Raw genomic sequence first — 27,150 nt, forward strand, 5'->3', positions numbered from 1 at the left:
CAATATTTATATGGAACCACAAACGACTCAGAATTGCTAAGGCAATCTGAGAAAGAACAAAGTGGAAGGTCTAACCCTCCCAGACCTCAGACAATACTACAAGGCTACAATAATCAAAATAGCACGGTACTGGCACACAAGCAGATATATGGATGAACAGAACAGAAAAGAGCCCAGAAATAAATCTACCCCGCTGTGGTCAATTAATCCTCAACAAAGGAGGCAAAAGTACACAATGGGGAAAAGACAATCTCTTCAGCAAGTGGTGCTGGGAAAGCTGGAGAGCCACATGTAAATTAATGAAGCAAGGACACTCCCTCACATCATATACAAAAATAAACTCAAAATGGCTTAAAGACTTAAGTATAGGACATGACACAAAATACTCCTAAAAGAAAATATAGGCAGAATCTTCTCTGACAAATTATAGCAGTCTTCTTAGGTCAGTCTGCCAAGGCAATAGAAATAAAAGCAAAAATTTTTAAATGGGATCTTGAACTTAGAAATTTCTGCACAGCAAAGGAAATCATCAACAGAACAAAAAGACAACATATGGAATGGGAGAAAAAATATTTGCAAACGGCACAACTGACAAGGTCTTAATTCCTAAGTTATACAATGAGCTCATACAGCTCATTATCAAAAAAATAAACAACCCAATCAAAATATGAGCAGAAGACCTAAATTGACATTTCTCCAAAGATACAGATGGCTAATGAGCACATGAAAAAATGCTCAACATTGCTATTATGAGAGAAATGCTAATCAAAACCACAATGAGATATCACCTCACACCAGTCAGAATGGCCATCCTCAAAACGTCTACAAATAATAAATGCTGGAGAAGTTGTAGAGAAAAAGAAACCCTCCTACATCGTTGGTGATAATGTAAATTGGTACAGCCACTAAGGAGATCAGCATGGAGGTTCCTTCAAAAACTAAAAACAGGGTTACCAACAAGATCCAGCAATCTCATTCCTGGGCATTGATCTAGAAGAGATGAAAACACTAATTCAAAAAAATACATGCACCCCCATGTTCGCATCCTGGTGACTCAGATGGTAAAGCATCTGCCTACAATGTAGGAGACCTGGGTTTGATCCCTGGGTCAGGAAGATCTCCTGGAGAAGGGAATGGCAACGAGTATTCTTGCCTGGAGAATTCCAGGGACCGAGGAGCCTGGTGGCTACAGTTCAGAGCGTTGCAAAGAGTTGGACACAATTGAGCAATTAACATTTTCAGTTCACTTTCCATGCTCATAGCAGCACTATTTACAATGGCCAAGACGTGGAAACAACTTAAGTGTCTGTCATCAGATGAGTGGATAAAGAAGATGTGGTACATATATACAATGGAATATTACTCAGCCATGAAATAAAAAGAATGAAATAATGTCCTTTGCAGAAACACGGACGGACCTAGAGATTAACATATTAAGAAAAGCAAGTCAACCAGAGAAAGACAAATTTCATATGATATCATGTGGAACATAAAAAAATGGTACAAATGAACTTATTTACAAAACAGACTCATGTGATTAACCAAAGGGGAAAGGAGGGAGGACGGATAAATTAAGAGTTTGGGACTAACAGATACACACTACTATATATAAAAGATATACAACAAGGACCTACTATAAAACAGATAAACAACAAGGACCTACTGCATAGCCTAGGGAACTATATTTGATATCTTGTAATAGCCTATAATGAAAAAGAATCTAGAAAAGAATATGTATAAGCATATTTTCATATATGTATGTATATATGTTCCTCTACCATTTAAAATCTTCCAATGACTGTGCATAAACTGCCTCTTGTAAAAGGTATAGCTAGAACTCATACACTTTGACTCAGGTAAGGAAGAATTTTCTTAGAGTTGTCAGAAAACGAACAGATGGTCTATAGAAGTCTCCATCACTGAAATTTCATAGCAAGAGAGAGGCTGGTCACTGGGCAGGGATGCTCAAGGCGGAGGACCTTTTAAATCCTCTAATTCCAAGGGAAAACATCTCAGCTCTGAAGCATAACTTTCAGGATCTCCCTCTGCTCAGTGCCAGACTCCTGCCTCCCCTGTGTTCTCAGGATTAAACTCTAGCCTTGTCAGACCAGACCATTATAACCATCCGTAGAATTCTTTCTACAGTTACTAGCCACTGTGTTTTTGTTCAGACTCTTCATACCACCTGGAATACCTTTTCTCTTCATTTACAAGGCAGCCTGTCAAAATCACCCCACCCTCCAAAGCCTAGATCAAATGCCACCTCCTAAAGTCACAGCATCATAGAAAGTGAGAGCCAGAAGAGCCCGTGGAGATCATCCAAACACCCTCCTCAGTTTACAGACAGCTCCCGCCTGCCCCCACCCCTCCAAACAACAATGAAGGCTGCAAATTTAAGTGACTCAGCCAAGTCAGTGCCGGGACTATGATTCAAACCTAGTCATCAGTACCGATTCCAAATTTCAATACATCAAAACCTTGTCTCTGGCCTGCCAAGTCTAGGAGAACTAAACAATTTTGCTGATGCTTCTTTGTTATAACACTTACCTATTTGCTTGGTATTGTGTTTGTTTGAATATATGAACATGGCTATATTACAGAGGAAAGAGCCCTCTATATTTGGAGTTATTCCTGAGCTTAAATCCCACTTACACCTCTTACTATCTGTGTGATTTTGTACATATTACTCGCTGAGCCTCAGTTTTCGTATCTCCTGGGTCTCGGTTCAAATGGCATCTTCCCAGACTCTCTCTACCATCTATCTATTGTAACCAGCTCACTCAACCATTTTCCATTGCTTCTCTCATATTCTGAAATTATCATATTTATTTATGTAGCTGAATACTAGATAATTTAAAGAGCAAAACAATAAACAGAGTGACAGTAGGTAATACTATAATTTCAGGAGTCAGCAAAATTTCTTCTGTAAAGATCCAGAGAGTAAAGACTTTGGGCTTTGGAAGCCATATGGTCTGTGTTGTGACTACTCAAGACAGTACAACATGTGAGCTGCCATGGACAGTACATAAATGAACGAGTGAGGCTAGGTTTCAATGGAACAACTTACAGAAACAGATCAGATTTGGCCACAGGCCTTAAGTTGCCAGCCCCTGGTTAACAGGAATAAGCTTCAAAAAACAAAAAGTCTTCATAAAATGAGTATCATAGTGATATTACATTTGAAAAATAGAACATCTCTTACACACAGCTGGTTTGACAGACCATAGTAAAATGGAAAAAGGCCTACTCTACAACCCAACACTTCCTCTTCCAGCTCCGTTTCCTAGAGACCATTCATACACATTTCTGAGGATTCACACACAGGAGGAGGAGCACTGTATAAACATGCTGAATGGATAGATCAAATGAGGCATACTCATGACAAAATGCTATTCAGCAGGAAAAAAGGAATAATATATTATGTTTAATATATCTTAATGTAGACAAACATAAAGCAGCTTTGAGTTCTCTAGAAATACTCTAGGAAACAGCCTGTAGAGTATAACAATTAAAACTTTTAATGCACACAAAATGATTCTACATATTGTTCATGGGTATATTATATATAAACATATGAAAACTAACTGAACAAACAAAGTTCCTGGTACCTAAGGAGAGATGGATGGTTGTGAACGGCAGTCACATGGGGGTCTATAGCTTTATATTGTTTTATGATAAAGGTTTTAATTATTAACTTACTACTATTTATTATTAACTATAATTAATTATGAGTAGTGAGGTTATTTTTCAATGTATTTAAACTTTTATATATAAAGTCGCTTCCTCAAACATAGGAAGCTCATTAGATGTACTTTACATTTGTAATTCCTCAGGAGTTTCATACTACTCATTTAGACTTTAATTTTTTTCCTATTTTCTAATTGCCTTTTGAAGCAAAATAACTTCTTCCTGTTGGGGGTTTGACTATAGCTCCTTAAAATATTGCTAGCATCTAAGAAAAGGACAGTGTCTGATTAAACAACATTTAGAGAATTTCCTCAAAAAACAAACAACAAAAAAAACTTGAGCTAATAGATTTTAATGTTCTGCACTTGAATCTGATAATAATGACAAGATAATGATAGCTAATCTCAGATGAACCACATCTTAGAGACCCAGTTCTCCTCCATCTGAGTTCCAGAGAGTAGGGCCATGGACAGATGTGGTGTGAAGAACTATATGAATTATTGTTTTACCTTCAAGGATGCTTCAGAGTTAAGATGACTGTAAGTTCCTTCCCTCTCTATCCCCTTAGTCCTGGGACTGCGGTTGGAGTTGAGGTTGGGGTTAGACTTAGATGAGACCACCTATCAAGAAAACTCTTCTGTCATAAAATTCCTTCCTGCTTCTTCTCCAGAACCACAAAGATTCCTAGGACACACTGTTTTCAAAGTAAAGGAGAAGGCACTGGGCATGGCAGGGGGGCTGCTGAAAACAACTCAGTGCGGGGAGGCGGCACATCCCAAAGCAGGGTCACCACAGACCTGGCGCCCATACAGCTCACCTGGCACCAGGTGAGCTGACTTTTCTCATCTGCAAGAGAAGGACAATATGCAGCTCACAGTGCACCCAGACACAAGCTGGGGCTGGAAAAGTGAGCTATTTGTTTTGCTGTGTGCGACAGTTTCCTTTTGGGGTTTAACTGCACAATAGAACGTATCTTGATTTATTTATTTATTTTAAAATAATGTGCAAAAAATAGCTTGGTGACATAATTAGCCTTCCTACTAAGAAACTCAAATGAAGGCATATGATAACTACAAAGGCCTGTTTTCTATAAGCTAAGTCATTCTACATAAATGTTTAAACTCCTATCTAGTATAGTTTTGTTTGTTTATTGTCAGCTATCTTCCCTGCATTGGTAATTGCTTTCTCCTGGCAGTAAGAAATTTATATGCCCTGTTTTGCCCAAATATTACAGTTCATGTACAATGAAAACATTAACTCTCCTATGATTCCTCTAATACCTAGGGAGAAGAACACGGGATGGGCCAAGGATAGAATTTCAGTTTCAATTTTACATCATCTGGCTATTGTCAGTTCAACTTTATTTCAATGAAAGAATTTGAGACACTTCTAAGGTTAACATTTATGAGCTCAAGTAGGAGGAAAAAAAAGGAGAGTTAATTTACTGGATTTGAAATACTCTATGGACATAATTTAGAACTACAATCTGTATGCTCTTTCTCAGCTGACTTACAGGATGAAAACAACAGTTTAAACTTTTCAAGTTTGATTTGTATCTATTTAAACATTTTAGTAGTTTAGCTATCCATGCATTGTTCTTTGAGTGAGAAAAGCAATGTGAAAATTCTTACATATTTCAAGGCAGAGGTAATTAAAAGAGATTCTTAGCCAGATTCCTACTGAGGTCAATGCAAGCTTGGCCTAATTAAAGTTTATAGAACTTGGCCTGTATTATATTCAAACAGCAGATACTATTTTCTTACAGTTGCAAGTTTGATATGGCTTAATTACAGTTTCAAATAAGGACATAAACAGAAAATACACTCTGTATTGCATGCCTATTATTTTGTCATTGATTTTTACCAACACTGAGGGCCATGAAAGCAAAACAATTGTTTACTAGTGTCCTCAGAGGCCCCTGAGAGTTTCAGTTACACAGATCTCTATAAAATGCAGTCCTGAGAGGCATAAACATACATCAATAAGAAAATGTCATTTTCAGAGTGAATCTAAAAGAATATACTAAATTGCATCTATTGCAAAGTTATATGACCAATGCATGATATTCACAGTTAGTTAAATCACTAGTTAACTACTTCTTCACTGAACTGAGCACATAATATAAAAATATTCATCACCAAGAACTGGAAAGGGAAGTGGAAGTTGTGTGGGGATGATGGTGAATCATCCAATGACAGCTTGGTATGACACCCCCCCCCCACTGCCGCCCACCCTGTCCCTCACAAACATTCAGAGGGATGGAAGGTTATCTAATTACCTACTTTTCTTATCAGAATTATGCTCAGTTCATTACAGAGAAAGAAATTTTCCTTAAAAATTTCTAGTGAACGAGACAAGCTTTGGATTTATACAGATCCTAATAAAAATATTTTCAATATACAACTTTCTCTTCCATTTGTTACTCAATCAGTTAAAGATAAAACAAAGGCAGCCCTGGTCATAATTTAGGAATCTTCAAAGATTCTCTTCCTCAACCTCTACCTTCCTTAGTGACCTTCTTGCTTTTCACCTCACTCTGGTGGCCCAGTTGGTAAAGAATCTGCCTGCCAATGGAGGAGATGCAAGAGAGACGGATTTGATCCCTGGGTCGGGAAGATCCCCTGGAGGAGGAGATGGCAATCCACGCCAGTATTCTTGACTGGAAAATTCCATGGACAGAGGAGCCTGGCGGGTTACAGTCCATGGGATTGCAAAGAGTCACACATGACTGAGCATGCACATGCACACACACACACATGCACACGCATGCAAGACCTCTAACATTCCTTTCCAAAAGCAAGGATCTTGAGAGTAACACTGTTTCATCTATGTTATAATATTTTGTCAATATACATCTAAAATTTCTCCTTACTTTAAACTCTAGGGTAAACTGCAGTTTCAGGAACCCTGAAGGTGAAGCTGGAGAAGAGGGCAGAGAAGTCAGCCTTATCCTGTCTTGGGTAAATAATAATCTATACCGATCTTCAAAACTGAGAGGGAACACATTGAGTAAAACATTTTCTTTATCATCTTAAACTGCTTCAAATAGGGCTGTGCCCTAGCCCTGAAATCATGAACAAATCTGAACAATTTGATGCCTATTTCAAACAGGTAGGACACAAGCCTGGTAACAGGAAATAAGACAATAAACATCCTTCCATCTGTGATGACATGACGTGGCTCTCCTGTTCCAGGAGTGGCCTCAAGGAGCAGCTAAACATACTGGCCAACAGTTACTGCCAGAAAGGACTTTTTATGTCAAAACCACAATAACTGTGTATGGCAGACACCCTTCCACATCCACACAGGTAACGGTAAATAACTCTAGTCAGAAGATTAACTCATCTGGTTATCTCAGGCACAGTGAACAAATAGTCATCCTGACAGGCATTTCACAACAGGGTCATGCTGAAAGTTTACAGTTATCAGAAATGCTTTTATAGCAACAGGTCAGTACTCCAACCCTGACAGTCATCCACACACCACTCTGTAATCTTTTGGCCTTCCAGTGTTCTTCTTCCTCCCCAAATCTTTCTACTCTACCCTTTTGAAACCTGAGTCCATGACTTACAAATTTTCCAACACATCCATTAGCTATTTACAGAACATGAGTCTGAGTTCACAGCTTCTGTCAATTTCCCAGACAAAGCTTGTGTCACCAGCAGGATGCAAGGCTGGCTTCTCCTAGTTCCCCAAAGCACATCTAGATTGTTACTGCTCAGCCCTGGGGCCCACTTCCTACTCCTCTGAAGCGCACACCATAAAGCACTAGCACCTGCCACCATCAGACTGGGTTTTCTACCAGGTGACAGACATACACTGAAGATTCTGACGCCACCTGTCTCCAACTCTTATTCTTAATCTCAAGTCCTACCCTCCATGTAGATGATTACAGTCCGTGTAAACATCCCACCTAGTATTCAAGATCCTCAACTGTTTTGCCATCTCTAAGGAAAAGACTGTCCCTCTCCTGTAGTTAAATAATCCAAGGTCATAGCCAAACTCCAGACTGTGACATCTAGATGAGTCTCATCTATGCAACTCTTTGACCAGCATCTACTGATCTCATTCATTTCCAGGTGCTCTTTCTCAGAAGCCACTGGATGCTTCTCCTCAACCCAACCCATCAACGCTGGAGACCACAGAGCTCACTTCTTAACCTTCTTCTCTGTCTACATGATTTCATATAGAGATGAACCTTTGTTCATCTCTGCACACATGATTTCACGCAATACCAGGGTTTTAACTCCTACATATATGTTGATAACTCCCAAATTCTTCACCCCCGAGTTCCAGACACATACCCAGTTGTCCTCCTGATATCCTTGCTGCTGCTGCTGCTAAGTCACTTCAGTCGTGTCCGACCCTGTGTGATCCCATAGATGGCAGCCCACCAGGCTCCCCCATCCCTTGGATTCTCAAGGCAAGAACACTGGAATGGGTTGCCATTTCCTGATATCTCTACCTGGAGGTAAAAAGGCCATTTCAAATTTAATGTGGCCAAAACAGAATCCCTGCTTTCCCCTGAAACTCTGTTCCTCTCCTATCTGTCTTCCTTTCTATAAATGCTATGACCATCAAGAAGCCGCTCAGGCTGAAAACCTGTGGGCTCCTAGGTTTTCCTGATTATACAATTTCTTTCATTCCACATCCATTCCATTCAGTGGCTCATTTTTCAACTGGTTACTGAGAGGCTCTACATGCCAAGCATTGCTCTCCTGGGGTACAGTAGTAAACATTAAAAAAAAAAAAAAAAAAAAACCTTCCTTCCTGAAAATGACATTTTAGTGAAGGTGGAAAGTAAATATGCAGATAAATAAATGGAGAGACTATCAGGTGGTACACATTCTAAGGAGAATGAATGAAGCCAAGAAAGGTTTTAAGGAATGCTGGCAAAGCAGGCAGAGGCGGGTTTAAATACAGTAGTCAGAGAGGGAGGACAGAGAAGGTGGGATTGTGAAGGAGATGTTTAAGCAGAAACTGAAGTGGTGAGGGAGCCAGTCATGAGACTGGAAGAGGAGAATTCCAGGGAAGGCTTCCAGCAAGTGAAGATCCTGAAGAGGCAGTGAGTCTGGCGCGCTCAGCAAACAGGAAGAAGGCCTGTGTGGCTGGAGCACAGTGAGCACAGAGCAGAAAGGAGGGCTGGAGAATGTAGAGCCTTCTAAGCCACTCACGGAGTTTAAGTTAAGAATGAGATGAGAGACCACTACAAGGTTTTAAGCCAAAGAATGACTATGTTTTAAACGGCTCGTCCTAGCTTCTATGTGGACAGACTCATACCTCAGAAAGCAGCCTGTGTACCAGTGGACTCCTGAGTCACAGAGGCAATATCTCTAAGCCCATGGCGAGGCAGAAGGCTATGGGAGTATCTGCTCTTAGCAAGCAGGACAGACAATTGACCAGAAAGGAGATATATTCAATGCTTATGTATTGATTATTTAAAAAGGGAATGCAAAAGACCCAGATCATTGGCCTCCCATTGGCCATCACATGCACTGCTGGCTTTGCCTGCTTCATGGTTTCTGTTCCCCCTGGCCCAGGTCAGCCAAAATGTCTTTTTTCAATAATCATCTCTCTGTTCACCCTAGAAGTCAACAGCTTCACTGATTCCTGGTGACAGAAGCAGCATGGCCAAGAGAGCAGAGACTCAGACATCAGTTCTCCCTGTACATCTCACAGAGGGAGAAACTGTTTACAAAAGTCCCTGGTTGAGGTGTGAATGAGAGAAGGTGCAAGTACAGGCTAAGAAAATTATCATTTGGGAAAATGGTACAGGCACTGATAAACTTAATAGCTGATCAAGAAACATAAATATAAGCATGGATCCTTAGTTAGTAGGGACCACAAGAATAATATAGTCAAAGCTATGGTTTTCCCTGTAGTCATATATGGATGTGAGAAATGGACCATAAAGAAGGCTGAGTGATGAAGAATTGATGCTTTCAAACTGTGGTGCTGGAGAAGACTCTTGAAAGTCCCTTGGACTGCAAGAAGATCAAACCAGTCAATCCTAAAGGAAATCAATCTTGAATATTCATTGGAAAGACTGATGCTGAAACTGAAGCTCCAATACTTTGGCCACCTGATGCAAAGAGCTGACATATTGGAAAAGACCCTGATTTGGGGAAAGGATGAGGTCAGGAGGAGAAGGGGCTGACAGAGGATGAGACGGTCGGATGGCATCACTGACTCAATGGACATGAGTTTGAGCAAACTTCGGGAGATAGTGAAGGACAGAGAAAGAAGCCTGGCATGCTGCAGTCCATAGAATTGCAGAGTCAGACACAACTTAGCAACTGAACAACAACAACAACAAGAATAGAACAGAATTTTTAAATATTGAACCACTAGACCTATTCAATAGAAAAGAAGAAACAAAGAGGGAAAGTATGACATACAGAATATGTCAGCAAAAATAACTCTAAACAGAATAATAATGATGATAAACACAAATGGGAAAAACATACGAACCAAAATAAAAAAACTGTCAGATATGAATAAAGATGATATTCAGCAAAACATTTTACAGATCCAAATGGTCTATCAAAAAGTTACAGAGAACTTGATTATAAAATATGTAAGTACATATATTAGGCAAATCCAAATCCAAATAAGCCAAAGCAGTCCATCTTAACCCAAGTTAAAAAGAAAATCAAGGCAGAAAAGTAAAAGGGACAAAGAGGGGCATTATAACACTCAATAATCAGTAAGACAAAATAATTACCAACATAAATGTATTTAACAATATAGCCTCAATGTATATAAAGCAACAATTAATCAAACATAGAAAAAAGGAGATACATAACATAACCACAATGAGAAATGAATAATCAATCACACACCTCTCAAAAACTGATACAGCAAGCAAATAAAATACGCTCAGATACAGATGTGAATAACATGATTAGCAGTACACTTAAACTAGTAAACACATAGACTTTTGTAACCAACAGAAACATACTCCTTTCAAACAGATATAACATTTATGAACTGACCATATACTAGACCTCAGAGGAGGCTTCCATTAAATTTTCCCCAAATCAATATCATATGATTTATGTTCTCTAAAGATAATATAAAGAAGATTATGAATCAACGACTAGGGGCTAAAAACATACTATGCAGAATAAGATGAAATTATAAAGAAATAAAGAGATACTTACTTAGAATCAAAGGGAGCTAAGTGTTTAACAAAAGAAACTGGTAAAGAGCCAACAAACGGAATGGGGGAGGGGAGGAAGAGAAGCAGGAGGAACAGAAATGTACAAGAATGACCAGAAAAACTGGAATAAAGACAAAAAGTTGACAAAATAAATAGAACCAAATCCTAGTTCTTTTGAAAAGTTTTATAAAAAAGACACACCTCTGTCAAGACTAATCAGCAAAAATAAAAGTTAAAAAAGACAAAGAGAACACAAAATGAAAAGGGAGGGAACTACAGACAGAATATTTTTCAGATTACGAAATAACATTATAAAAAGCTATATGCAATGAATTTGAAATATATATAACATATATATAGTGCTTAAAACAGCCTAGTACAGAGATAAATGGGCGTAGTCATGTATTGCTGATGAGAATTTAAACAATCACAGGCAGCCATTCTGGGAAGTGTACTGGCAGGACATGCTAAAATCAATATGCATATGCCTAACATCCAACAATCCACTCCTGGCTACACACCCAGTGAAGGCTTCTCACATGTCTATAAGGATGTTCACTGCGGCACTGCTGTGATAATGTGAAACTGGAGGCCATGTGGGGGCCTTCACTGAGGAAAGGATAAGTAAAATAGAGTAAGAGTATAAGAGACAATATAACACAGAAGTTAGAACTTGCAAACATATACCAGAGGTATAAGAAGTAAAAATAGATAGGCCTGAAAAATAACATTGAGTAAAAATGGTAAGAAAATCTATAGAGATATAAATTAAACACATACTGCATTACATATTTTGCAAGACTGTGATGGTCCTGGTCTCTCTAAAATCAACTAGGTTTTACTTTCCTGGGATTTCTTAAATGAAAGGTATGACAATTGGAGTTCCTCATCAACTATATTTTAGAAGTGAAGTGAAAGTTGCTCAGTCATGTCTGACTCTTTGTGACCCCATGGACTATACAGTCCATGGAATTCTCTAGACCAGAATGCTGGAGTGGGTAGCCTTTCCCTTCTCCAGGGGATCTTCCCAACCTAGGGATTTTCCCAACCCAGTGATCAAACCCAGGTCTTCCGCATTACAGGCAGATTCTTCCATCAAACCCAGAGGTCCCATTATGTTTCCTCTATAAAATGGTTTCCTTACCTCAGCAAAGTGAAGATTTGTTATGATTCACAAAAAGATCAAGATGCCATATGATAAAAATGAGTAAGGTGCTCTCTCAAATACAGCATGTTAAAAACTGAACTCCTAATCTTTCCCCTCCCCAAACCTGCAGGTTTCCACATCTTAGCTAATAGGAACTCCTCTTCTTCCATGGGAAAATCCTTGGAAACATCCTTGACTTCTCTTTTTTTTCACATTGCATATATATTGAAGGCTCAGCTCAATAGTGGATTCTACTCTCCACATGAAAATATGTGGGCCACATATATGAAAAACCCTGACACTGACAGTTAGCTTATCAGCCATATATTTATTATGCTACAAGTAAAACTTTCATGTATGACATGTGTAAATAAATAAAACACTCTCATCTGCCTCAGGGATTATCTGTCACCAGCTTTTCACTGTGAATATAGAGTATAATGCTGATGAAACTGTGCTTCATCACTACTGATGCAACAAGGTAATAAACAATAAATCTATTATTTGCTTATTAGTTAAATAACTTTCCTTTCTATATAATCACTAATTCTAATAACTTATTAAATAAGATAACTCAATAAATCAGGCAAATCCAGAGAAACAAATCATGATAAAAAAGCAAAGGTCATATAAAGTTTTCAAAGTCATATAAACTCTGAAGATCAGTGTGTTACTATTTACAGCATTTGCTTTCAAAATTCACTTTTTCTTTATTTGTAAGTATTGCAAAAATAGAATCTAGAAAACATGACAACAAACACTTTAGGAACACTTACTATGAATTAACATATTTTGCTGCACACTTTGTCTTTAGTTCAATGATATATGTGGTTGCTGTAAAAGCTTGAATGGAACTGTGCTCAAATGATACTCGGTTGCCTAAACTTATTAAAATGCTACTCCTATGCCTCCTGTCCACATAATGGTACTTGACTTCTCTCAACAATCAATATCTTCTAAATAAATTCATCGATCAAGTTATTCATAATAATCCAAGACAAATTTCAAGAAAAAAAGGATATAGTGATAAAATGGAAATCATGTGACCTTAAATGCTTTAGCTTTATTCCTTATAAAATTAGAGCATTTAAGAATAAGGAAAAAGAGATGAAAAAGGAATAGAAATTAACTGGTAAAACATTCATTTAAAATTTTTCTTCTGAAAAGATCTTTTTACCTGTGCAATAAAACAGAATTTCTGTTACAGAATATTCTCTAATTTTTTTAAATAATTTGAGAAGGGCATACCAATTTTTTTTAATCTTTAATTTCATGAAGATTTTTCTTCATAACCATAAGTAAACAAAAACACAAATCAATAGTCCTTAATATTCCAGAGTCTGATTAGTCCCAGAGGTTTATATTTTCTAAAGTGTGCTTTCACCAGAAGTGCTTCTCTTCATAAATCATTTAAAGGGAACCCTCTTGCTATTAATACTATTAAATTAATCCCCAAAGGTCAATTGCTTACACCCTAGGATACCTCTAATGACCTAAAAGGGGTTATATATAATGAACATCTACAATAATTTTCTAAATAGAACTCACTTTAATTCACATTAGTTTAAAAATAAACATTACCACTTCCAAGGAAGGTAGAATTAAACCATTACCAAAGAGGTGTCTTAACAAAGGATAGGAAAGAAAAGTCACAGGTGCAAAGTGCTAACTGGGAATCTGTATGCTACAGTTCCGATTCACAGACTCAAATATTTTCTTGATTGTCTGTCTACAAGATACTGTGCAGTGTGCTGGGAGGGACACATGAGAAAACTAAAGACCACACCAGCACTCAAGAAGCTCAAAATCTAATGAACTTCACTTATCCCTTTTGTATGTTATTAAAATTTGGCTCAAAACACCTGTCTCTCTCTGCTCATTGGCCCTAATTTCTCCCTAATGAAGGGATCATCTCAATAAGTGATTTGAGATAAAAATTGAGAACAGTAAAGTACAGGGATAAAATACTTGTAAAAGAAGAGGTCAGGGAAAATGGTACTGTATTACCTCAAAACTTGTGGAGGAGACCCCTTAGGGAAGAAGCTCAAAACTGAACATCCCCAAGAAGACTTAATTCTCATATGGAAACTTGGTTAAGATACAAATCAACTCTGTTCAAAATCCTTACATGATCAGATATGAATTTATAGGCACAAAGAAAAGGGGGTGTAAAGATGTACACTGACTCATGAGTGTGTTACCTTAGTGAGATGGAATAGCAGGAGTGGAGAAAAGAAAATAACGTCCTTATTTCTTGACTTGTTACAGTGAGTAAAAATTATTCTTCCAGTTTAATAGGACACCCATGGTATGTGAATTAAATGAGATGGTATATGTAAACTTCTTAGCAAAGTGTCTGGTGCATAGTAATACTCAATATGATCTTACATGAAAAAAACTGAAAACCTTCCAGTTCTCAACTGGGAATTGCAGAAATGAGGCTGAAAATATAGGAAGGATACAATCCAGGGATGAGGTAACTGCAGTTTCCTCTCACTAATTTTTATAAAGAACCCTGACTAAGAACAAAAGAAGAATGTTTAGCAGTTATAACCCTATCATCTAGACTGAGAAAAGGTTCAACATGGTCAAAAGCATAAAAAAACATGTCTTTAGCTAAATGTGATATAGGTGGTGAAATTTGAAAGAATGAAAGTATTGACAGAGAGTTTTGCTTTTATTTGTAACCTGGTGCTATAGATTGAATTGCGTACTCCAAAAAACTATATTGAAGTCCTAACCCTTGGTTCCCACGAAAGTGACCTTACTTGGAAACAGGTTCTTTGAGAACATAAATAAGTTTTAGCTTCAGAAATGATAAACATCAATAGATAAACCCACACAAATAAAAGTCTTGAGGTCCTTAGTAATTTTAAAAGGACTCTGAGACCAAAAAGCTTGAGAACCATGGGTTGATACTAGCATCTATTTTTCATTGAAAAAAATGGAATCAAACTACATCTATTATTACACCTTTCCTTATCACTTGACAATATACCTTAGGCAGTAATGGTAAGAATAGCAACACTAACTGAGTACTTATTCTTTGTGAAGTCCTGTGCCAAGTGCCTTGCAGGAATTATTCCATTTAATTCTTACACCAATCCTATGAAGTAGGTACTCAACTAGCACCCTGGTATTACTGTTGCAGGTGATTGGAAGATCACCTTCTCAGAACTATGCATTAGCTATGCAACCTTGAACAAGCACCTACATCAAGGGCTGTTATGAGCATTAAGTGATTTATATTTGTAAAGCACTTAAAATAATACCTAGAACATAATAAACACTGCAAATAAATTCATCAGCATTCAAACCTCTGAGTCTAAATGTCATTTTCCAGAGTCGTACATGGAAATCAAAAAGGCTTAGAACAGGCCAGGAAACACTTCAAATTTGGGAAGTTAGGAAGATGAGGAGAAACTAGCCAGGAAGACTGAGACTTCATGAGGACTAAGAAGCATGGTTTCCTAAAAGAAATAAAATGTTTTAATAAGCTTGTGATGACCTGTGTCAAATGAGAGGCCAGGATAGCAAAAGAGGTAGAGCTGCAGAGAGAGGATGAAACAAGAGTCAGGGATAATGACTCAGAGGTCTGTAGAAAACTACTGAAAGGAGGAGAAACAGGTGGTAAGTCTGAGAGCCTACGGTCAACTTTCAAAGGAGCTATACATTTTAGGGAAGAGAGGAAGATGATGATTTAGACCAAGGAAGGACCAAGGAAGACACTACCCACATTAGCCTTTATTTTGCCTCTCTCTTACCCCCCCAACTAGGTCCCCACCAAAATCTTTAAGTTCACTGACTCTTCACCCCTCAGATCCCTATTCAGTGAGTCCCATCTAAGACTCATCTCCTCAGACTAGCACAGTCCCAGGTCAGTCAAGGGTTCTAGTAGGAACTGATTAATCCCAGGGATGCTTTAGAGGCTTGTACCTACCACAGGGGAAACTCAGACTACAGATAAGCAAAGTAAATAAAAATTTGATGTCTGCCCCAAAATACATCTACTCACTTCAGGATTCTCCACATCAGCAGTTCTTAACGGGGGACAAATGTCTAAAGATGCTGGGGGAAGCAACAAGCGAGAGGACAACTACTGCATCTAGTGGGTAGAGGCCAGGGATGCTGCTGACCATCCTACAATGCACAGGATGCACACAACAAAGACAGGTGGCCTCAAATGTCAAGATTGCCAAGGCTGGGAAACCCTACCCTAGACTCAGTGACCTGGGGTAAGATGAGCTTTGAGAAGGTTCTCTTATCTAGGCACGCAATCCCATCCATACCAGGGGCCAGATGGAGCATGGCTTAGGGGCCAGACCAGTCAGTCTCATGAATTCTATCTCCAATCAACTCAAACAGGACCAGGGAAGGATAGAGGAAAAACCTGAGGTTAGCTCATTGGTAAAAGTTAAAAAGAGAAAATAAATTGTGCTATATACCAAATGTTAACAAGAGAGACAAAATTCTTTTAAATGAAAACAAGCAAACAGACTTTTAAGTTAAGAAAGCAGAAAATACAACTCTTTTCATTTTGAATATTAAATAACACCTTATAGTGAAGTTCAAAAGCCACCATGCTTTCTTAGCTCTGCTTGCTGCCAAACACTCTTCAACAAGGAAGGTGCTCTTGTATTCTTGACTGCAAAAGGAAGCTAATTAAAGTGGGTTTTTTGAGAAAACATCCTGAGAGTTAAAAATAATTAATGTCTTGCTTTTAAAAAAGAAACCATGAATTTTGACATAAAGGAGCCTATGTTTTCTTTTCTCATCAATAGTTCACTTGGAGGATCAATATTTGGATCCACAGCCATCGACAGTTAGCCTTCCCAGAAATCCATTCACTCTCTTTCAGGATAAATCACTAATTAACAGTTTTTAACAATTTTCCCTTTCTTAAGAGATTTCCAGAGAAATGTTTTAAAGAGTCTACTTTCTACATGGAAGGCATTTTGACTCTACCATTTCTGTTTCCACTTCAAAATCTGCTCTAGGAAAGTTTCAACTAATGCATATGGGGTAGGATGGCTGTGTCTTAATGAAAACTTAGGTCCTTCTGCCCTCAGGCTTTATCAGCAGGCTACCTGGAATCCAGTGCGCTGTTTTATCAAAGGAAGCTTTCCAGCAAGACGGCTTATGTGCATATGCTGTTAAAGGAGTACCCCCTCAGTGAAGCCCCTGTCTATGCACGACCCGTGACCTAAGAGGAGTCAGGACCAACCAACTATCTCCTGCAGGGCTGGGGCCAGCTGCAGCTTTACCAGAGAGGGGCCTCAATCTTCCCTCCTCCACTTAAGGTTCCAGGAGCTTCTGAAGGAAAGAGTATTTTGGATATTTCTCTTCAAAACACATTTCTACCATGTCTGACAGTGTCCTTCACAGGACTGTTACAACACTGGGGCCCATATCTACTGGATGCTCCAGAAACCCAGTCAAAAGACAACATGTATTGGTATTCTAATAATACGACAGATTTTTTTTAAAGAAAAGGAACCCAAGAAACATATACATATAAATATAGATATACACGTGTGTATATATATATATATATATTTATACACATATAAAAAGAGAAAGACTGATTCATTCAAGGAAAGGAAATCAGAAATATCTCAAAATGCTCATCAGAGGAACAGTTCAGCAAATTGAAGACATAATTATATAATGGAGAAAAAGTAGGGCAAAAAAGGGAATCTATTATATGTCAGGTGTTTTCACATTATGTCACTTCATTCTCCCCATCACTCCCTCAATTATGCTTTTAGACAAGAATCATTATCCCTGATTTACAAGACAAATGAAAAGCCCATGAAAGGGGAGAAAGCTGCCCTGAGTCACAAAGCTAATGAAGAACGAAGCTGAAATTCACTTGCAGGTTTTTTTACTCTCTGCCCAGCATTTATTTTATTGGATCCCAGATTTACCCCTCCCCCTGCCCAAGATCTATTTGTAGACTATGTCATTAAATGGAATTGCAAATATAAAATAATGTTAAACAAAAATTAAACCACAGTATAGATGTATTGGTTTTAATCATGTGAAATTTTATATGTATATACTAAAAATGATGACAATCAGAATGAGGCTGATTGAAAAAAACTGGAATTAAAATCATCTGAGTTTGTTTTTCCCATGAAGTTGCTTAAGCATATAATAAAGAAAATCACCAGAATCTGTTCCTCCATGCATGCTTGTCCCAGGCTAATTAAGGTTAAGAGAAAAGGCAATAAATATAAAACACCTTGTTAAAGGCTGAATGTGTCAGGGCCAGTTTAATGTAGCTGGGCCACTTTCACACATAGAAATACCCTATCCTTCATAAAATTCTCAGCTCTTTCAGGGACTGGCAGTGTTTCTTCACTATATTAAAGGCTGGAATTTCCACAAGTGAAAAAGCTTTGAGAGCAAGTCATGTCTCTACAGAAATCGCCTTTTCTAAAACTTAGCACTTATACTATATAACAAACATTCTTTCAGTTCTTCCTTCAACAAAAAGAATTTAATCCTGGGAGGCTCCCTTTGCAGTGGCTTTGCCTAGAAACATCTATCACCTTCAGTCAAGTTAGAGTTATTTTGGAATCTCCCTCCTCTGATCCTCTCTTCAGGTCTGGTGGCTGTACTGCTGTTTAGTGGAGTAGCCAGAACCCAAGCCAGAAGCATGGGTCTCACTTGTGTCATCCCATTATGCTGTAACTTTGCAGAAACAACCAGGGGTGATCCTGAAGTGCAGACTCCCACTGCCAAAGAGTAACTGAGAATTTACATGAATAATACCGGTCCAGAGACAAATTGAGAAAGGGCTCACTGGGCTTACACAGTCCTGCTCTCAACCCAAAAGCTGAGACCTGCGCAAGACACCACTTTTATCTTCCCTCATGTTTCTTTTATTTTTATAATGGGCAGTTTACCTATGCCTAAGTAAGACAGTAAAGGAATGAAATGTTGACAAAGGCTTTCTGAGACTGTTTTTCAAAAGAAAATGGTTTATAAATACAATCCCCACTGGTGTCTGTTTCTTTATGAAAAGAATTTCTTACTGTAAAAAAAGAAAAAGTGGAAGTAAAAGTCCCTCAACTGGTTTCCCTTAAAACCACTGTTTTTATTTAAAGTTACATAATAATAACCTCCTTTGGTTCTCTTTTGTTTTAAAACTCTCACCTATTTCCTCTCTTATTATGTTGACTACTATTAATAAAATGTCTTGATTCAAGAACCTAGGAAAATGCTTGAAATGACTCTAATAAGATTAGATCATAATGTTATTAAATTTGAGAGTAGCAATTTGAGCCATAGTTTATTCAAATCGTCCTAACAACTAAATACAAAAAATGTCAGTTAGCTAAAATGGCTGATCTCATTCTTGGCTTCTGGCTACAGCCCCAAAGGTCTAATAACAAGGATATTTCTTTAACAGGCTAGTCATTCTATTAAAAGCCTTGCATGTATTATCTCATTTAATCTTCACCACGATCCTAAGTAGTAATCATTATTATTAGTATGTTGCTATTGCTAAAGTTATTGTTATCCCCATTTTACGGATGAGGAAACAGGGCACAAAGAAGCTGAGTAACTTGTGGAGCTCACTCACTGACGAGCTGTGCTGAGAAGAGGACCCCGGCGCCCTGGGAGCGGCAGGCCACCAGCGCTACTATCTGCTATGGCCTCGCTCGGCGGACTGCTCCTTCCCCAGGTCAGGTGCCTGCCACTGCTCCCAAACACCACTTCACACTCACATCTCTCATCATTTTCACTGCTTCTCTGGTCCTCCCAAGTCTTCTGGCACACATGGCTAGTCTTCTTTTGATGTAGACCAAGACATTGGTGTCTCGTCCTGAAGAGGGAGACATAAAACATGAAAACTTAAAAAATTAAAAAAAAAAAAAAAGAACTTTCAGCTGAGCAGCAAGAAAAAATAAAAATACAGAAATACAGAGGCGTATTTTCCATGCCCTTGAAGGAAAACCTCAGAGAACAGTCTGCTTCTTTGATTTTTCCTTACTGGAGGAGCACTGACAACTTTGTTAATAGCAGAAGGTATACAGAATGAAGTCAAAGTACTTAGCCTTCCAAGGTCAAAGCATGTGACTGATTATTAATCCATGCCTTTGAGTTAGGATGTTGAATATTCGATAAATAAAATCATCTGCCACAAAGTGCTGGGAAAATGGACATATCCACATTGCATGAGGTTTACAAGCAAAAATTCCACATTCTTCTAGTGTGCATGCCTTTGGCGAAGATGCAAAGAGGTGAATCTCAGGTTGCATCCTGATGAACTATTATTTCTTTCCTTCTTGACAATAAGTCTAGAGAAGCCTCATCTTGAACTTCTGTTTTATATTATTCTTTCCCTAACACTAGTGACATCATAATCATCTCCAGGTCCCCAAAGCAGTCAATTTCAGATGGCAACATAACACATTCCAGATATGACAACAGACTATGCAACAAAATGAAAAACTACCCTAGTGTTAGAGAAAGTATTGACAAGCTAAATAGTTGTAATAATAGTCACCAAAATGGCTCTTAAAAAGCACATTAACAACTTCTCATCTTAATCTCTTTATTTAATTATGTGTCTTTTTGGATATGTTTTCAGACCAGTGAGAACATGCATGTACTTAATCCTCAATAAAATTACCATGTTTTAGAAAAATATGACACACCTGTTATAGATTAAGTATATGTATAATACGCAGCTATTAAAAGATGTTAAGACCAAAGTCCTAACATTTCAAGTTTCAAACAATGAGAACAAGATGTGTGTTGAAAATTTGCCAGATACCTACCAATTATTTTAAAGATGTGATTATATTTTTGGATAGATTTGGGCAACAGTTTGAAAGGATTCATTTACAGAAGAAAAGAAATAAAGAAAATTTCTCAAGTTATATTACAGATTTTGTAATTTTATGTATTAATCCTCATTTAGTTCACAAAACAGACATTTACTATATATGTCTACAAAAGTCACTGTTATACATATTTTAAAAAAAAAAAGCGAGAGAGACATGATGATTAGAGACTTGATTAACATATACACTGTGCTTAGTTGCTCAGTCATGTCTGACTCTTTGCGACCCCATGGACTGTTGCCCGCCAGGCTCCTCTGTCCTTGGGGATTCTCCAGGCAAGAATACTGAAGTGGGTTGCCATGCCCTCCTCCAGGGGTTCTTCCCAACCCAGGGATTGAACCTAGGTCTCCCACATTGCAGGTGGATTCTTTACCGTCTAAGCCACAACATATACACTACTACAGAATAAAAATAAAAACCTGTGCATTGAGGGGTTATATGGACACATTTACAGGTACATGGGCCACAATGCAAAGATCTCACTGTACTTTAGCCATAGGGACTAATGCACTCAGTTTCTGCACCAAATTCAGGCTTAACAATAAAACTTAATTTTATAATCTCAAATATGAAGGAGATACACTCCTACTCTCCAAGACGCAGGAGAGAGACATGAGTTGAGAGAAATATCATCTTCAAGAAACACTTCCAAGTTTGGTTAGACAATGAAAACATTCTCTCTCACAAGGATCACTAAATTTCTTCTTAAACAACCAACAAACTGACAAGACAAGGAGCTCAAGGAATTCCAGAAATGACTTTGTTATCTTGTTTTTATACCATTCCCCCCAAACATCACTGACTCTCAGTTTAGTGTACTAAAATGAAAGGTCTCGTGTTAAAGAGTTGTGTTAAATATAGGAAGTCATCACTTTAAACATAAAAAAGATAAATAATTAGGAATTTAGGACTCTTCCTCCCTAGAAGCCAGCAACAGTGCTTCCTAAACGATAGCTAAATACTAAGACAATCACCAATCGCTGTTAAATTCTTAGCTGTCCTATTTCAATCCATGCTGTAGAAGACACAATGAGATAAACCTCTGATAGCATTAACACAAATTTAAGTCCTGTTTGCCAACTAAGACAAAATTATGGGGCAGAGAAGAAACTGGTATATAGAACTGTGTAAGAATTCTGAGGAGAAAAAAAGGGTTCACCGTTAAAGGTTATTATCATTTATTTCTAGAGTTAAATATCTATGGGGCAGAAAGAAAACATGAACAATAATGAAACTATAATTTAATTATGTACTGTGCTCTATGGAGAAGAAAAATAAAAACAAAGAAAGGCCAAAAACTACATTTGTACTAAACTCAGAGAATCATATTTTGAACTGGCCTGAAAATTTGCTCTGATTAATCATGTTGCAGTTCTGATCCCCCAACACATCAGCATGGAGGAAACCTTACTGTGTTGGGCTTCATACTGGGATCCATGGTGCTGCAGCTGCTGAGAGCGCCGGTAACAGCCATCTCCAGCTTTCAGGGCCTGCTTAAACAGCTTCTCTGCTTCAGCAATGGTTGTTGCTTCTTCTTCAGCCAAGAGAATATAAGCAGTTGCACACCTGTCCATGCAGATAACAGCCGTCATCAATTACAAATCCAGGGACATTGTAACAGCTATAGGAGTGCATGCAGAAGGGCAGGAGTTAACGCCGAAACATGCAGAGCGGCAACTGGTTCATGCACCCCTGTTTGCAGTTGTTGACATAAAATAATGGTACAAAAGAAACGTCCATGTTTTAGCTTGAAAGGGAGGATGAGTGGTGTTAGGAGCATGGGGCTTACACATGGACTCTGCCCCTGATTAGTGTGCCACTTGGGGCAAGTTATTACTCTGCCTTCCTGATGGAGAACAACACAGAATCTACTTGTTCACAGCATTGTTGTGAAGGTTAAGTAAGGTGATGCATGAAAAGTGCTCAGTACAGTAGTAGCCAGCATGTGGTACATGCTTAATAATGTCAACTAATGATGGCAATGGTAATAGCTGTTGTTAAACATCTCCTTCTGACACTCAAAGTTAGAAATACCAGAAAGCTTACTTCTATTTACTACACACAGATTCTCTTTAGTCTTAGGATTTATTCAGAATGAGAAATTCATTAAATCAAGTAAGTTGTTTCACAAGCAGTGCTTCAGCATCTCATTACAGTTAGCACTGGTTTCCTATGTCAGAGAAGAAGCCTAGAAGAACCTACAGGTAGAAATTATTTCAGAAGAGCTCAAAATTTGATTCAGCCTCAGTAGCAACCAAGAGTTAAATTTCATACCTTCAACAATAATAGCTACCACCTGATGCTTAGTATATATTAAGGACTGTACCAGGCACTTAACACATATCATCTCATTTAATCCTTTCAACAACCTCTGACGTAGAAAGTCAGAAAGGATAAATAGTCAACTAATGAAAAAGGGGGACTCTTGAAAATTTAAACCTTCCAAATCATAGAACAACAACTCAACTGCCAAAGAAAGGGAATGTGATAAGGAAATGGTGAGGCCAGAGCAGACCACACAGGTCCTGATCTGTAATATCCCTTGGCTTTCTCCACTGCCTCTCTCGTGGTCATTTCCCTATTTATCAGAGCCTTCAACAGACCACAGGAGAGAAAAACAGAAAGGGAAACCAAATGTTACTTCTACTATTCATAAACTACAACAGCCAGCTAGGAAATGGAGGCTGAATTCATGACTAATATGAGATTTGGGGTTACTCATTAATCTCAGCCTTGAGGAGGGGTCTTGTAACTCTTTAGCCAATCCCTATAAATTCAGGCAGGACTGATCAATAGGGCTTTAAACTGAATGTGGTGAGGTAGGGAGGAAAAATGCCCAGAAAAAAAAACAGTTGTAAAACCAATTACTGTGGAAGGCAGCAGATATGACTTGGAGAGAACAATTATGATGCTGAAACTGCCCAGTAATTCACTGGAGAAAATAAGTGGGTTGGGCAATCACGAAGCAATACTTCACGTTTTAGGTGCCGACATATAAATATGGGTCCAGGGTTATAAAGTGAAAATTGAGATTATAATACTGAGTGGTAGACACAGTATCAGAGGAATTAGCCATAAGATTATAGTTGGTGGGCTGGGAACTCAAGACAGGTTGGGGCTAGCTTGCTTGCTTTGTTTATTTATATTGCAAATAGCACTCTTAGGAGGAGAGGCAGAGTAGCACTACTGGCCAAGAAAACATACATCTATGTGGAGACTCATGAGTCTGGGGTAGAAACATGCTAAGAGTTTATGGGTGAAGGAGAAAGGAAAGAGCAGTAGAAGTGCTAATGGTTGGTGGGGACAGAACAGACTGCTCAGCTCAATGGAAGATAGAGATGATGTGTCTTTGTCACAACACAATACACATACAGAAGCAAGAAAGTATGGTGATGGGGGTGTCAACCATCCAGATATCTGCTAGAAGACGTCTCATTTGGTTAGAAGGGGGGCACTTAAGAGGTTCTTGACTTACTTTGGTAACAATTTTATCTCCCAGATGGTAGAGGAAGCAATTAGGGGAACTTCAACTCTGGACCTAATTCTGACCAAGAAGAAAAAAATAGTTGGTGAAATGAAAATTGACAGGAACATTCAGAGAGAGTTACTATGTCATTTCAGAGTTTAGGATAGTAAAAGAAGGTAAGGTGGATTTCAAAAAATTCAAAGAAAAGAGGCATGATTCAATGGCATGAGACGCAGAAGGCAAATGGTTTAAGAGAGTTGGCAGCTTCCAAATGTCTAATCATAACTGCAATCACAAATGATCCTCTCAGGAAGAAAAGAGGGGTGACAAGCAACCACTATGGCTGCACAGAGGTCGCTGACAAGATCATATTTTTAAAGGACATGTAAAAAAAGATGGAAAGAGGGCATGTGATGAAGGGCTATAAGAGAGTGAAATGAACTTATAAGAATAACGTTAGGAGAGCTGCAACTTCACATTAGCTGAAGCTCGCAAAACAAAATAAAAGCAAAACGAAAAGTGCTAAAAACAACCATCTATTCCCTGTTTTCATATTATGTTTAAGGCCCTGTAACCACCCCAACTTCTCCAAAACCATGACAATATAAATAAGCAAAAAAGACAAACAACACAACAACGTCGAAACGAGGAAAGTTTATAGTTAGTAGCAACAGATAATAAAGAGAAAACAAAACTCTCTAACTCCTATTTTCTTCCTGGTTTCTCCATCAGGAAGAATGATTGTCAGGCTGACAAAGGGAGAAGAAATTAAACTCTAAAATGAATTAAAAAGATGTAAGATAGCACGTAACTGATCTATGCTAAATGAATTACATGGGCAAATCCCAGAAAGCCAACAGATCTTGTAGGCAGCCCACGGAATTGCTCTCTGCGGATTGTTAAGGAATCACAAACAATGGAGAGGTACTAGAAGATGAAATGACAAATATAGTAAAAATGTTCAAAAGGGGGAAGAAGGCAGGCTTCCCAAACTACAGAACAATTTGGTTCTGATTTGGAAAGATATTCTAATGGATTATTAAAGGGATAGTTTCTAGGCATTTTAAAAAGAAAGTAGTGAATGCTGGAAGCTAGCTTAAATTCACTAAGAATAAATAAATCAGGCTGGTTAACCTGATGTACTCTAATGGATTTACTGCACATTAAAGATCCATAGCTACAACTGGTATCTCAAAACGCAGAAATATAGGCTGAATCATGGTGTAACTAGGTGGCTTAGTAATTGGTTGTACAATAAAAACCCAAAGAATGATGATTCATGAAAACATGACTCCAGAGAATGGTTTCTATATGTAGGGTCACAGGGCTCTTTCCCTGGTCCTGCCACTTTTATCAGAAACATGGATGACACATAGAAAGCAGGCATATCAAATTTGTAGATGACAAGAAACTGGAAAATAAATATGTTGCATGACAGAATCAGAAACCAAATAGATCAACAGGTTACACTGGCAGGATTTCCAACTCTCAAGTGAATCTTTTCACTAAGACCTCTGAAGATTCTGTACCCTTCTTCAGAAAAATCATAAAATAGTTTAACAATGACCACTTGGCAGGGAGAGTGTTGAGGTGATTCAAGCACCAGATGGGTGTTTGAGTTACATGACCTTTAAGGCCTCTGCCAACCCTGAGCTTTTATGACTCCAGTTTTAAGAATCTCTCATTTTCTGAGATCTCCAGACGAGAGTTTCCAGCCTTCCTTGGTGACCCACAGAATGTTTAACAACACTAAGGACATCATTTCCTCCTTGTCTTGATCTTGAAATATTTTTTAAAGTGTTAATTTCTTCACTTTATGTTTTTACTATGTTTTCCCCCCAGCAGAAGTTCTACTTAGAAAATCTGATGGCACAAATGAGCATTGTATGTCTGGAAAAATGTCCCTGTCATAATGTGTTAGGTATGAAAGCACTGTATTTATTTTATGTCCACACAGTATTCCACAGCTAGCCCTTAAATGATTTAATTTAGGACCATAGCAAAGCCACTAAATTGTTCTCTAAAATGACTAAAACTACCTTCACATGGATATCCTTTAAATTTTTTTTTAATAAATTAATGCCCCCAGAATAATCCTTAAGTTCAAATACATAGTTTAGTGTAAGTATCCCATGAATGGCAACTGAAAACATTCAGCAAAGCAAGATTTCCCCCACTTACTCATTTATCTCTAAGGCTTCGTGGGCAGCAGAAATCCTAGCTTGGGGGTTTCTCTCTCTCCAGGCTTTCTGCATTACTATTTTAGAAAAAGAGAGAAGAAGTCAAATATACTCAGGAAGATTCAGTACAAGAGCTAAATTAATAGCTTTCCTCTTGAATTACAAAAGAAAAGTTCACTTACCAAGTGGGTTAGCCCAAAACTCTAAAGTCACACAAATACATTCTAATTTGCTATTCCATTGTCCTTCAACAGCTGATATAAAATCTTTCTTAGGATCATAAAACTAGAGACCTAATATCTTATATACTAACCCATAGTCTATAATCATAGAGACTTAATTAAGATTTCTTAATCTGGGAGACATGACCATTCATTCTGTCTCAACCAAGGATTTAGTTAGCTTCATATAAGAGCTATACTTCTTAAAAGTAAGTAAATCCAACTTTGGTATATGTTTTAAAAATAACATTTTCAATTATAATGAGAGAACTCATGTCTACAATAACACTTCATGGCAATGAAGCCAATAAAGTAAGCTTTATTTAAGTAGCAACTTTCTGGGTCTTACTGGTCAATCTCCAATTTAATATTTTATTCATCAGGGTTTTTGTAGAGCAGACATTCTAGAAGTAGTAACCTTGATCTCTA

At 38.0% G+C, this 27,150-nt stretch overlaps 1 protein-coding gene across 4 annotated transcripts in view; it reads right to left on the bottom strand.

Annotated features, from left to right (window-relative positions):
• Positions 1-27,150, bottom strand: part of ST7 (suppression of tumorigenicity 7) — a 309,424-nt gene that overhangs the window by 120,905 nt on the left and 161,369 nt on the right. For 2 of the 4 annotated variants that reach the window (XM_061165296.1, XM_061165295.1), the window contains exons 6-9: positions 26,502-26,577; positions 24,330-24,398; positions 22,266-22,420; positions 19,733-19,830 (exon numbers count right to left, since the gene is read on the bottom strand). In XM_061165296.1, the coding sequence (XP_061021279.1) occupies positions 19,733-19,830; positions 22,266-22,420; positions 24,330-24,398; positions 26,502-26,577 (398 nt within the window). The remainder of the gene's footprint in view (positions 1-19,732; positions 19,831-22,265; positions 22,421-24,329; positions 24,399-26,501; positions 26,578-27,150) is intronic. The other 2 variants (XM_061165298.1, XM_061165297.1) reach the window with 1 other exon arrangement.

Source organism: Dama dama, chromosome 18 (assembly GCF_033118175.1).
Source record: "Dama dama isolate Ldn47 chromosome 18, ASM3311817v1, whole genome shotgun sequence".
NCBI classification, from domain to species: Eukaryota; Metazoa; Chordata; class Mammalia; order Artiodactyla; family Cervidae; genus Dama; species Dama dama.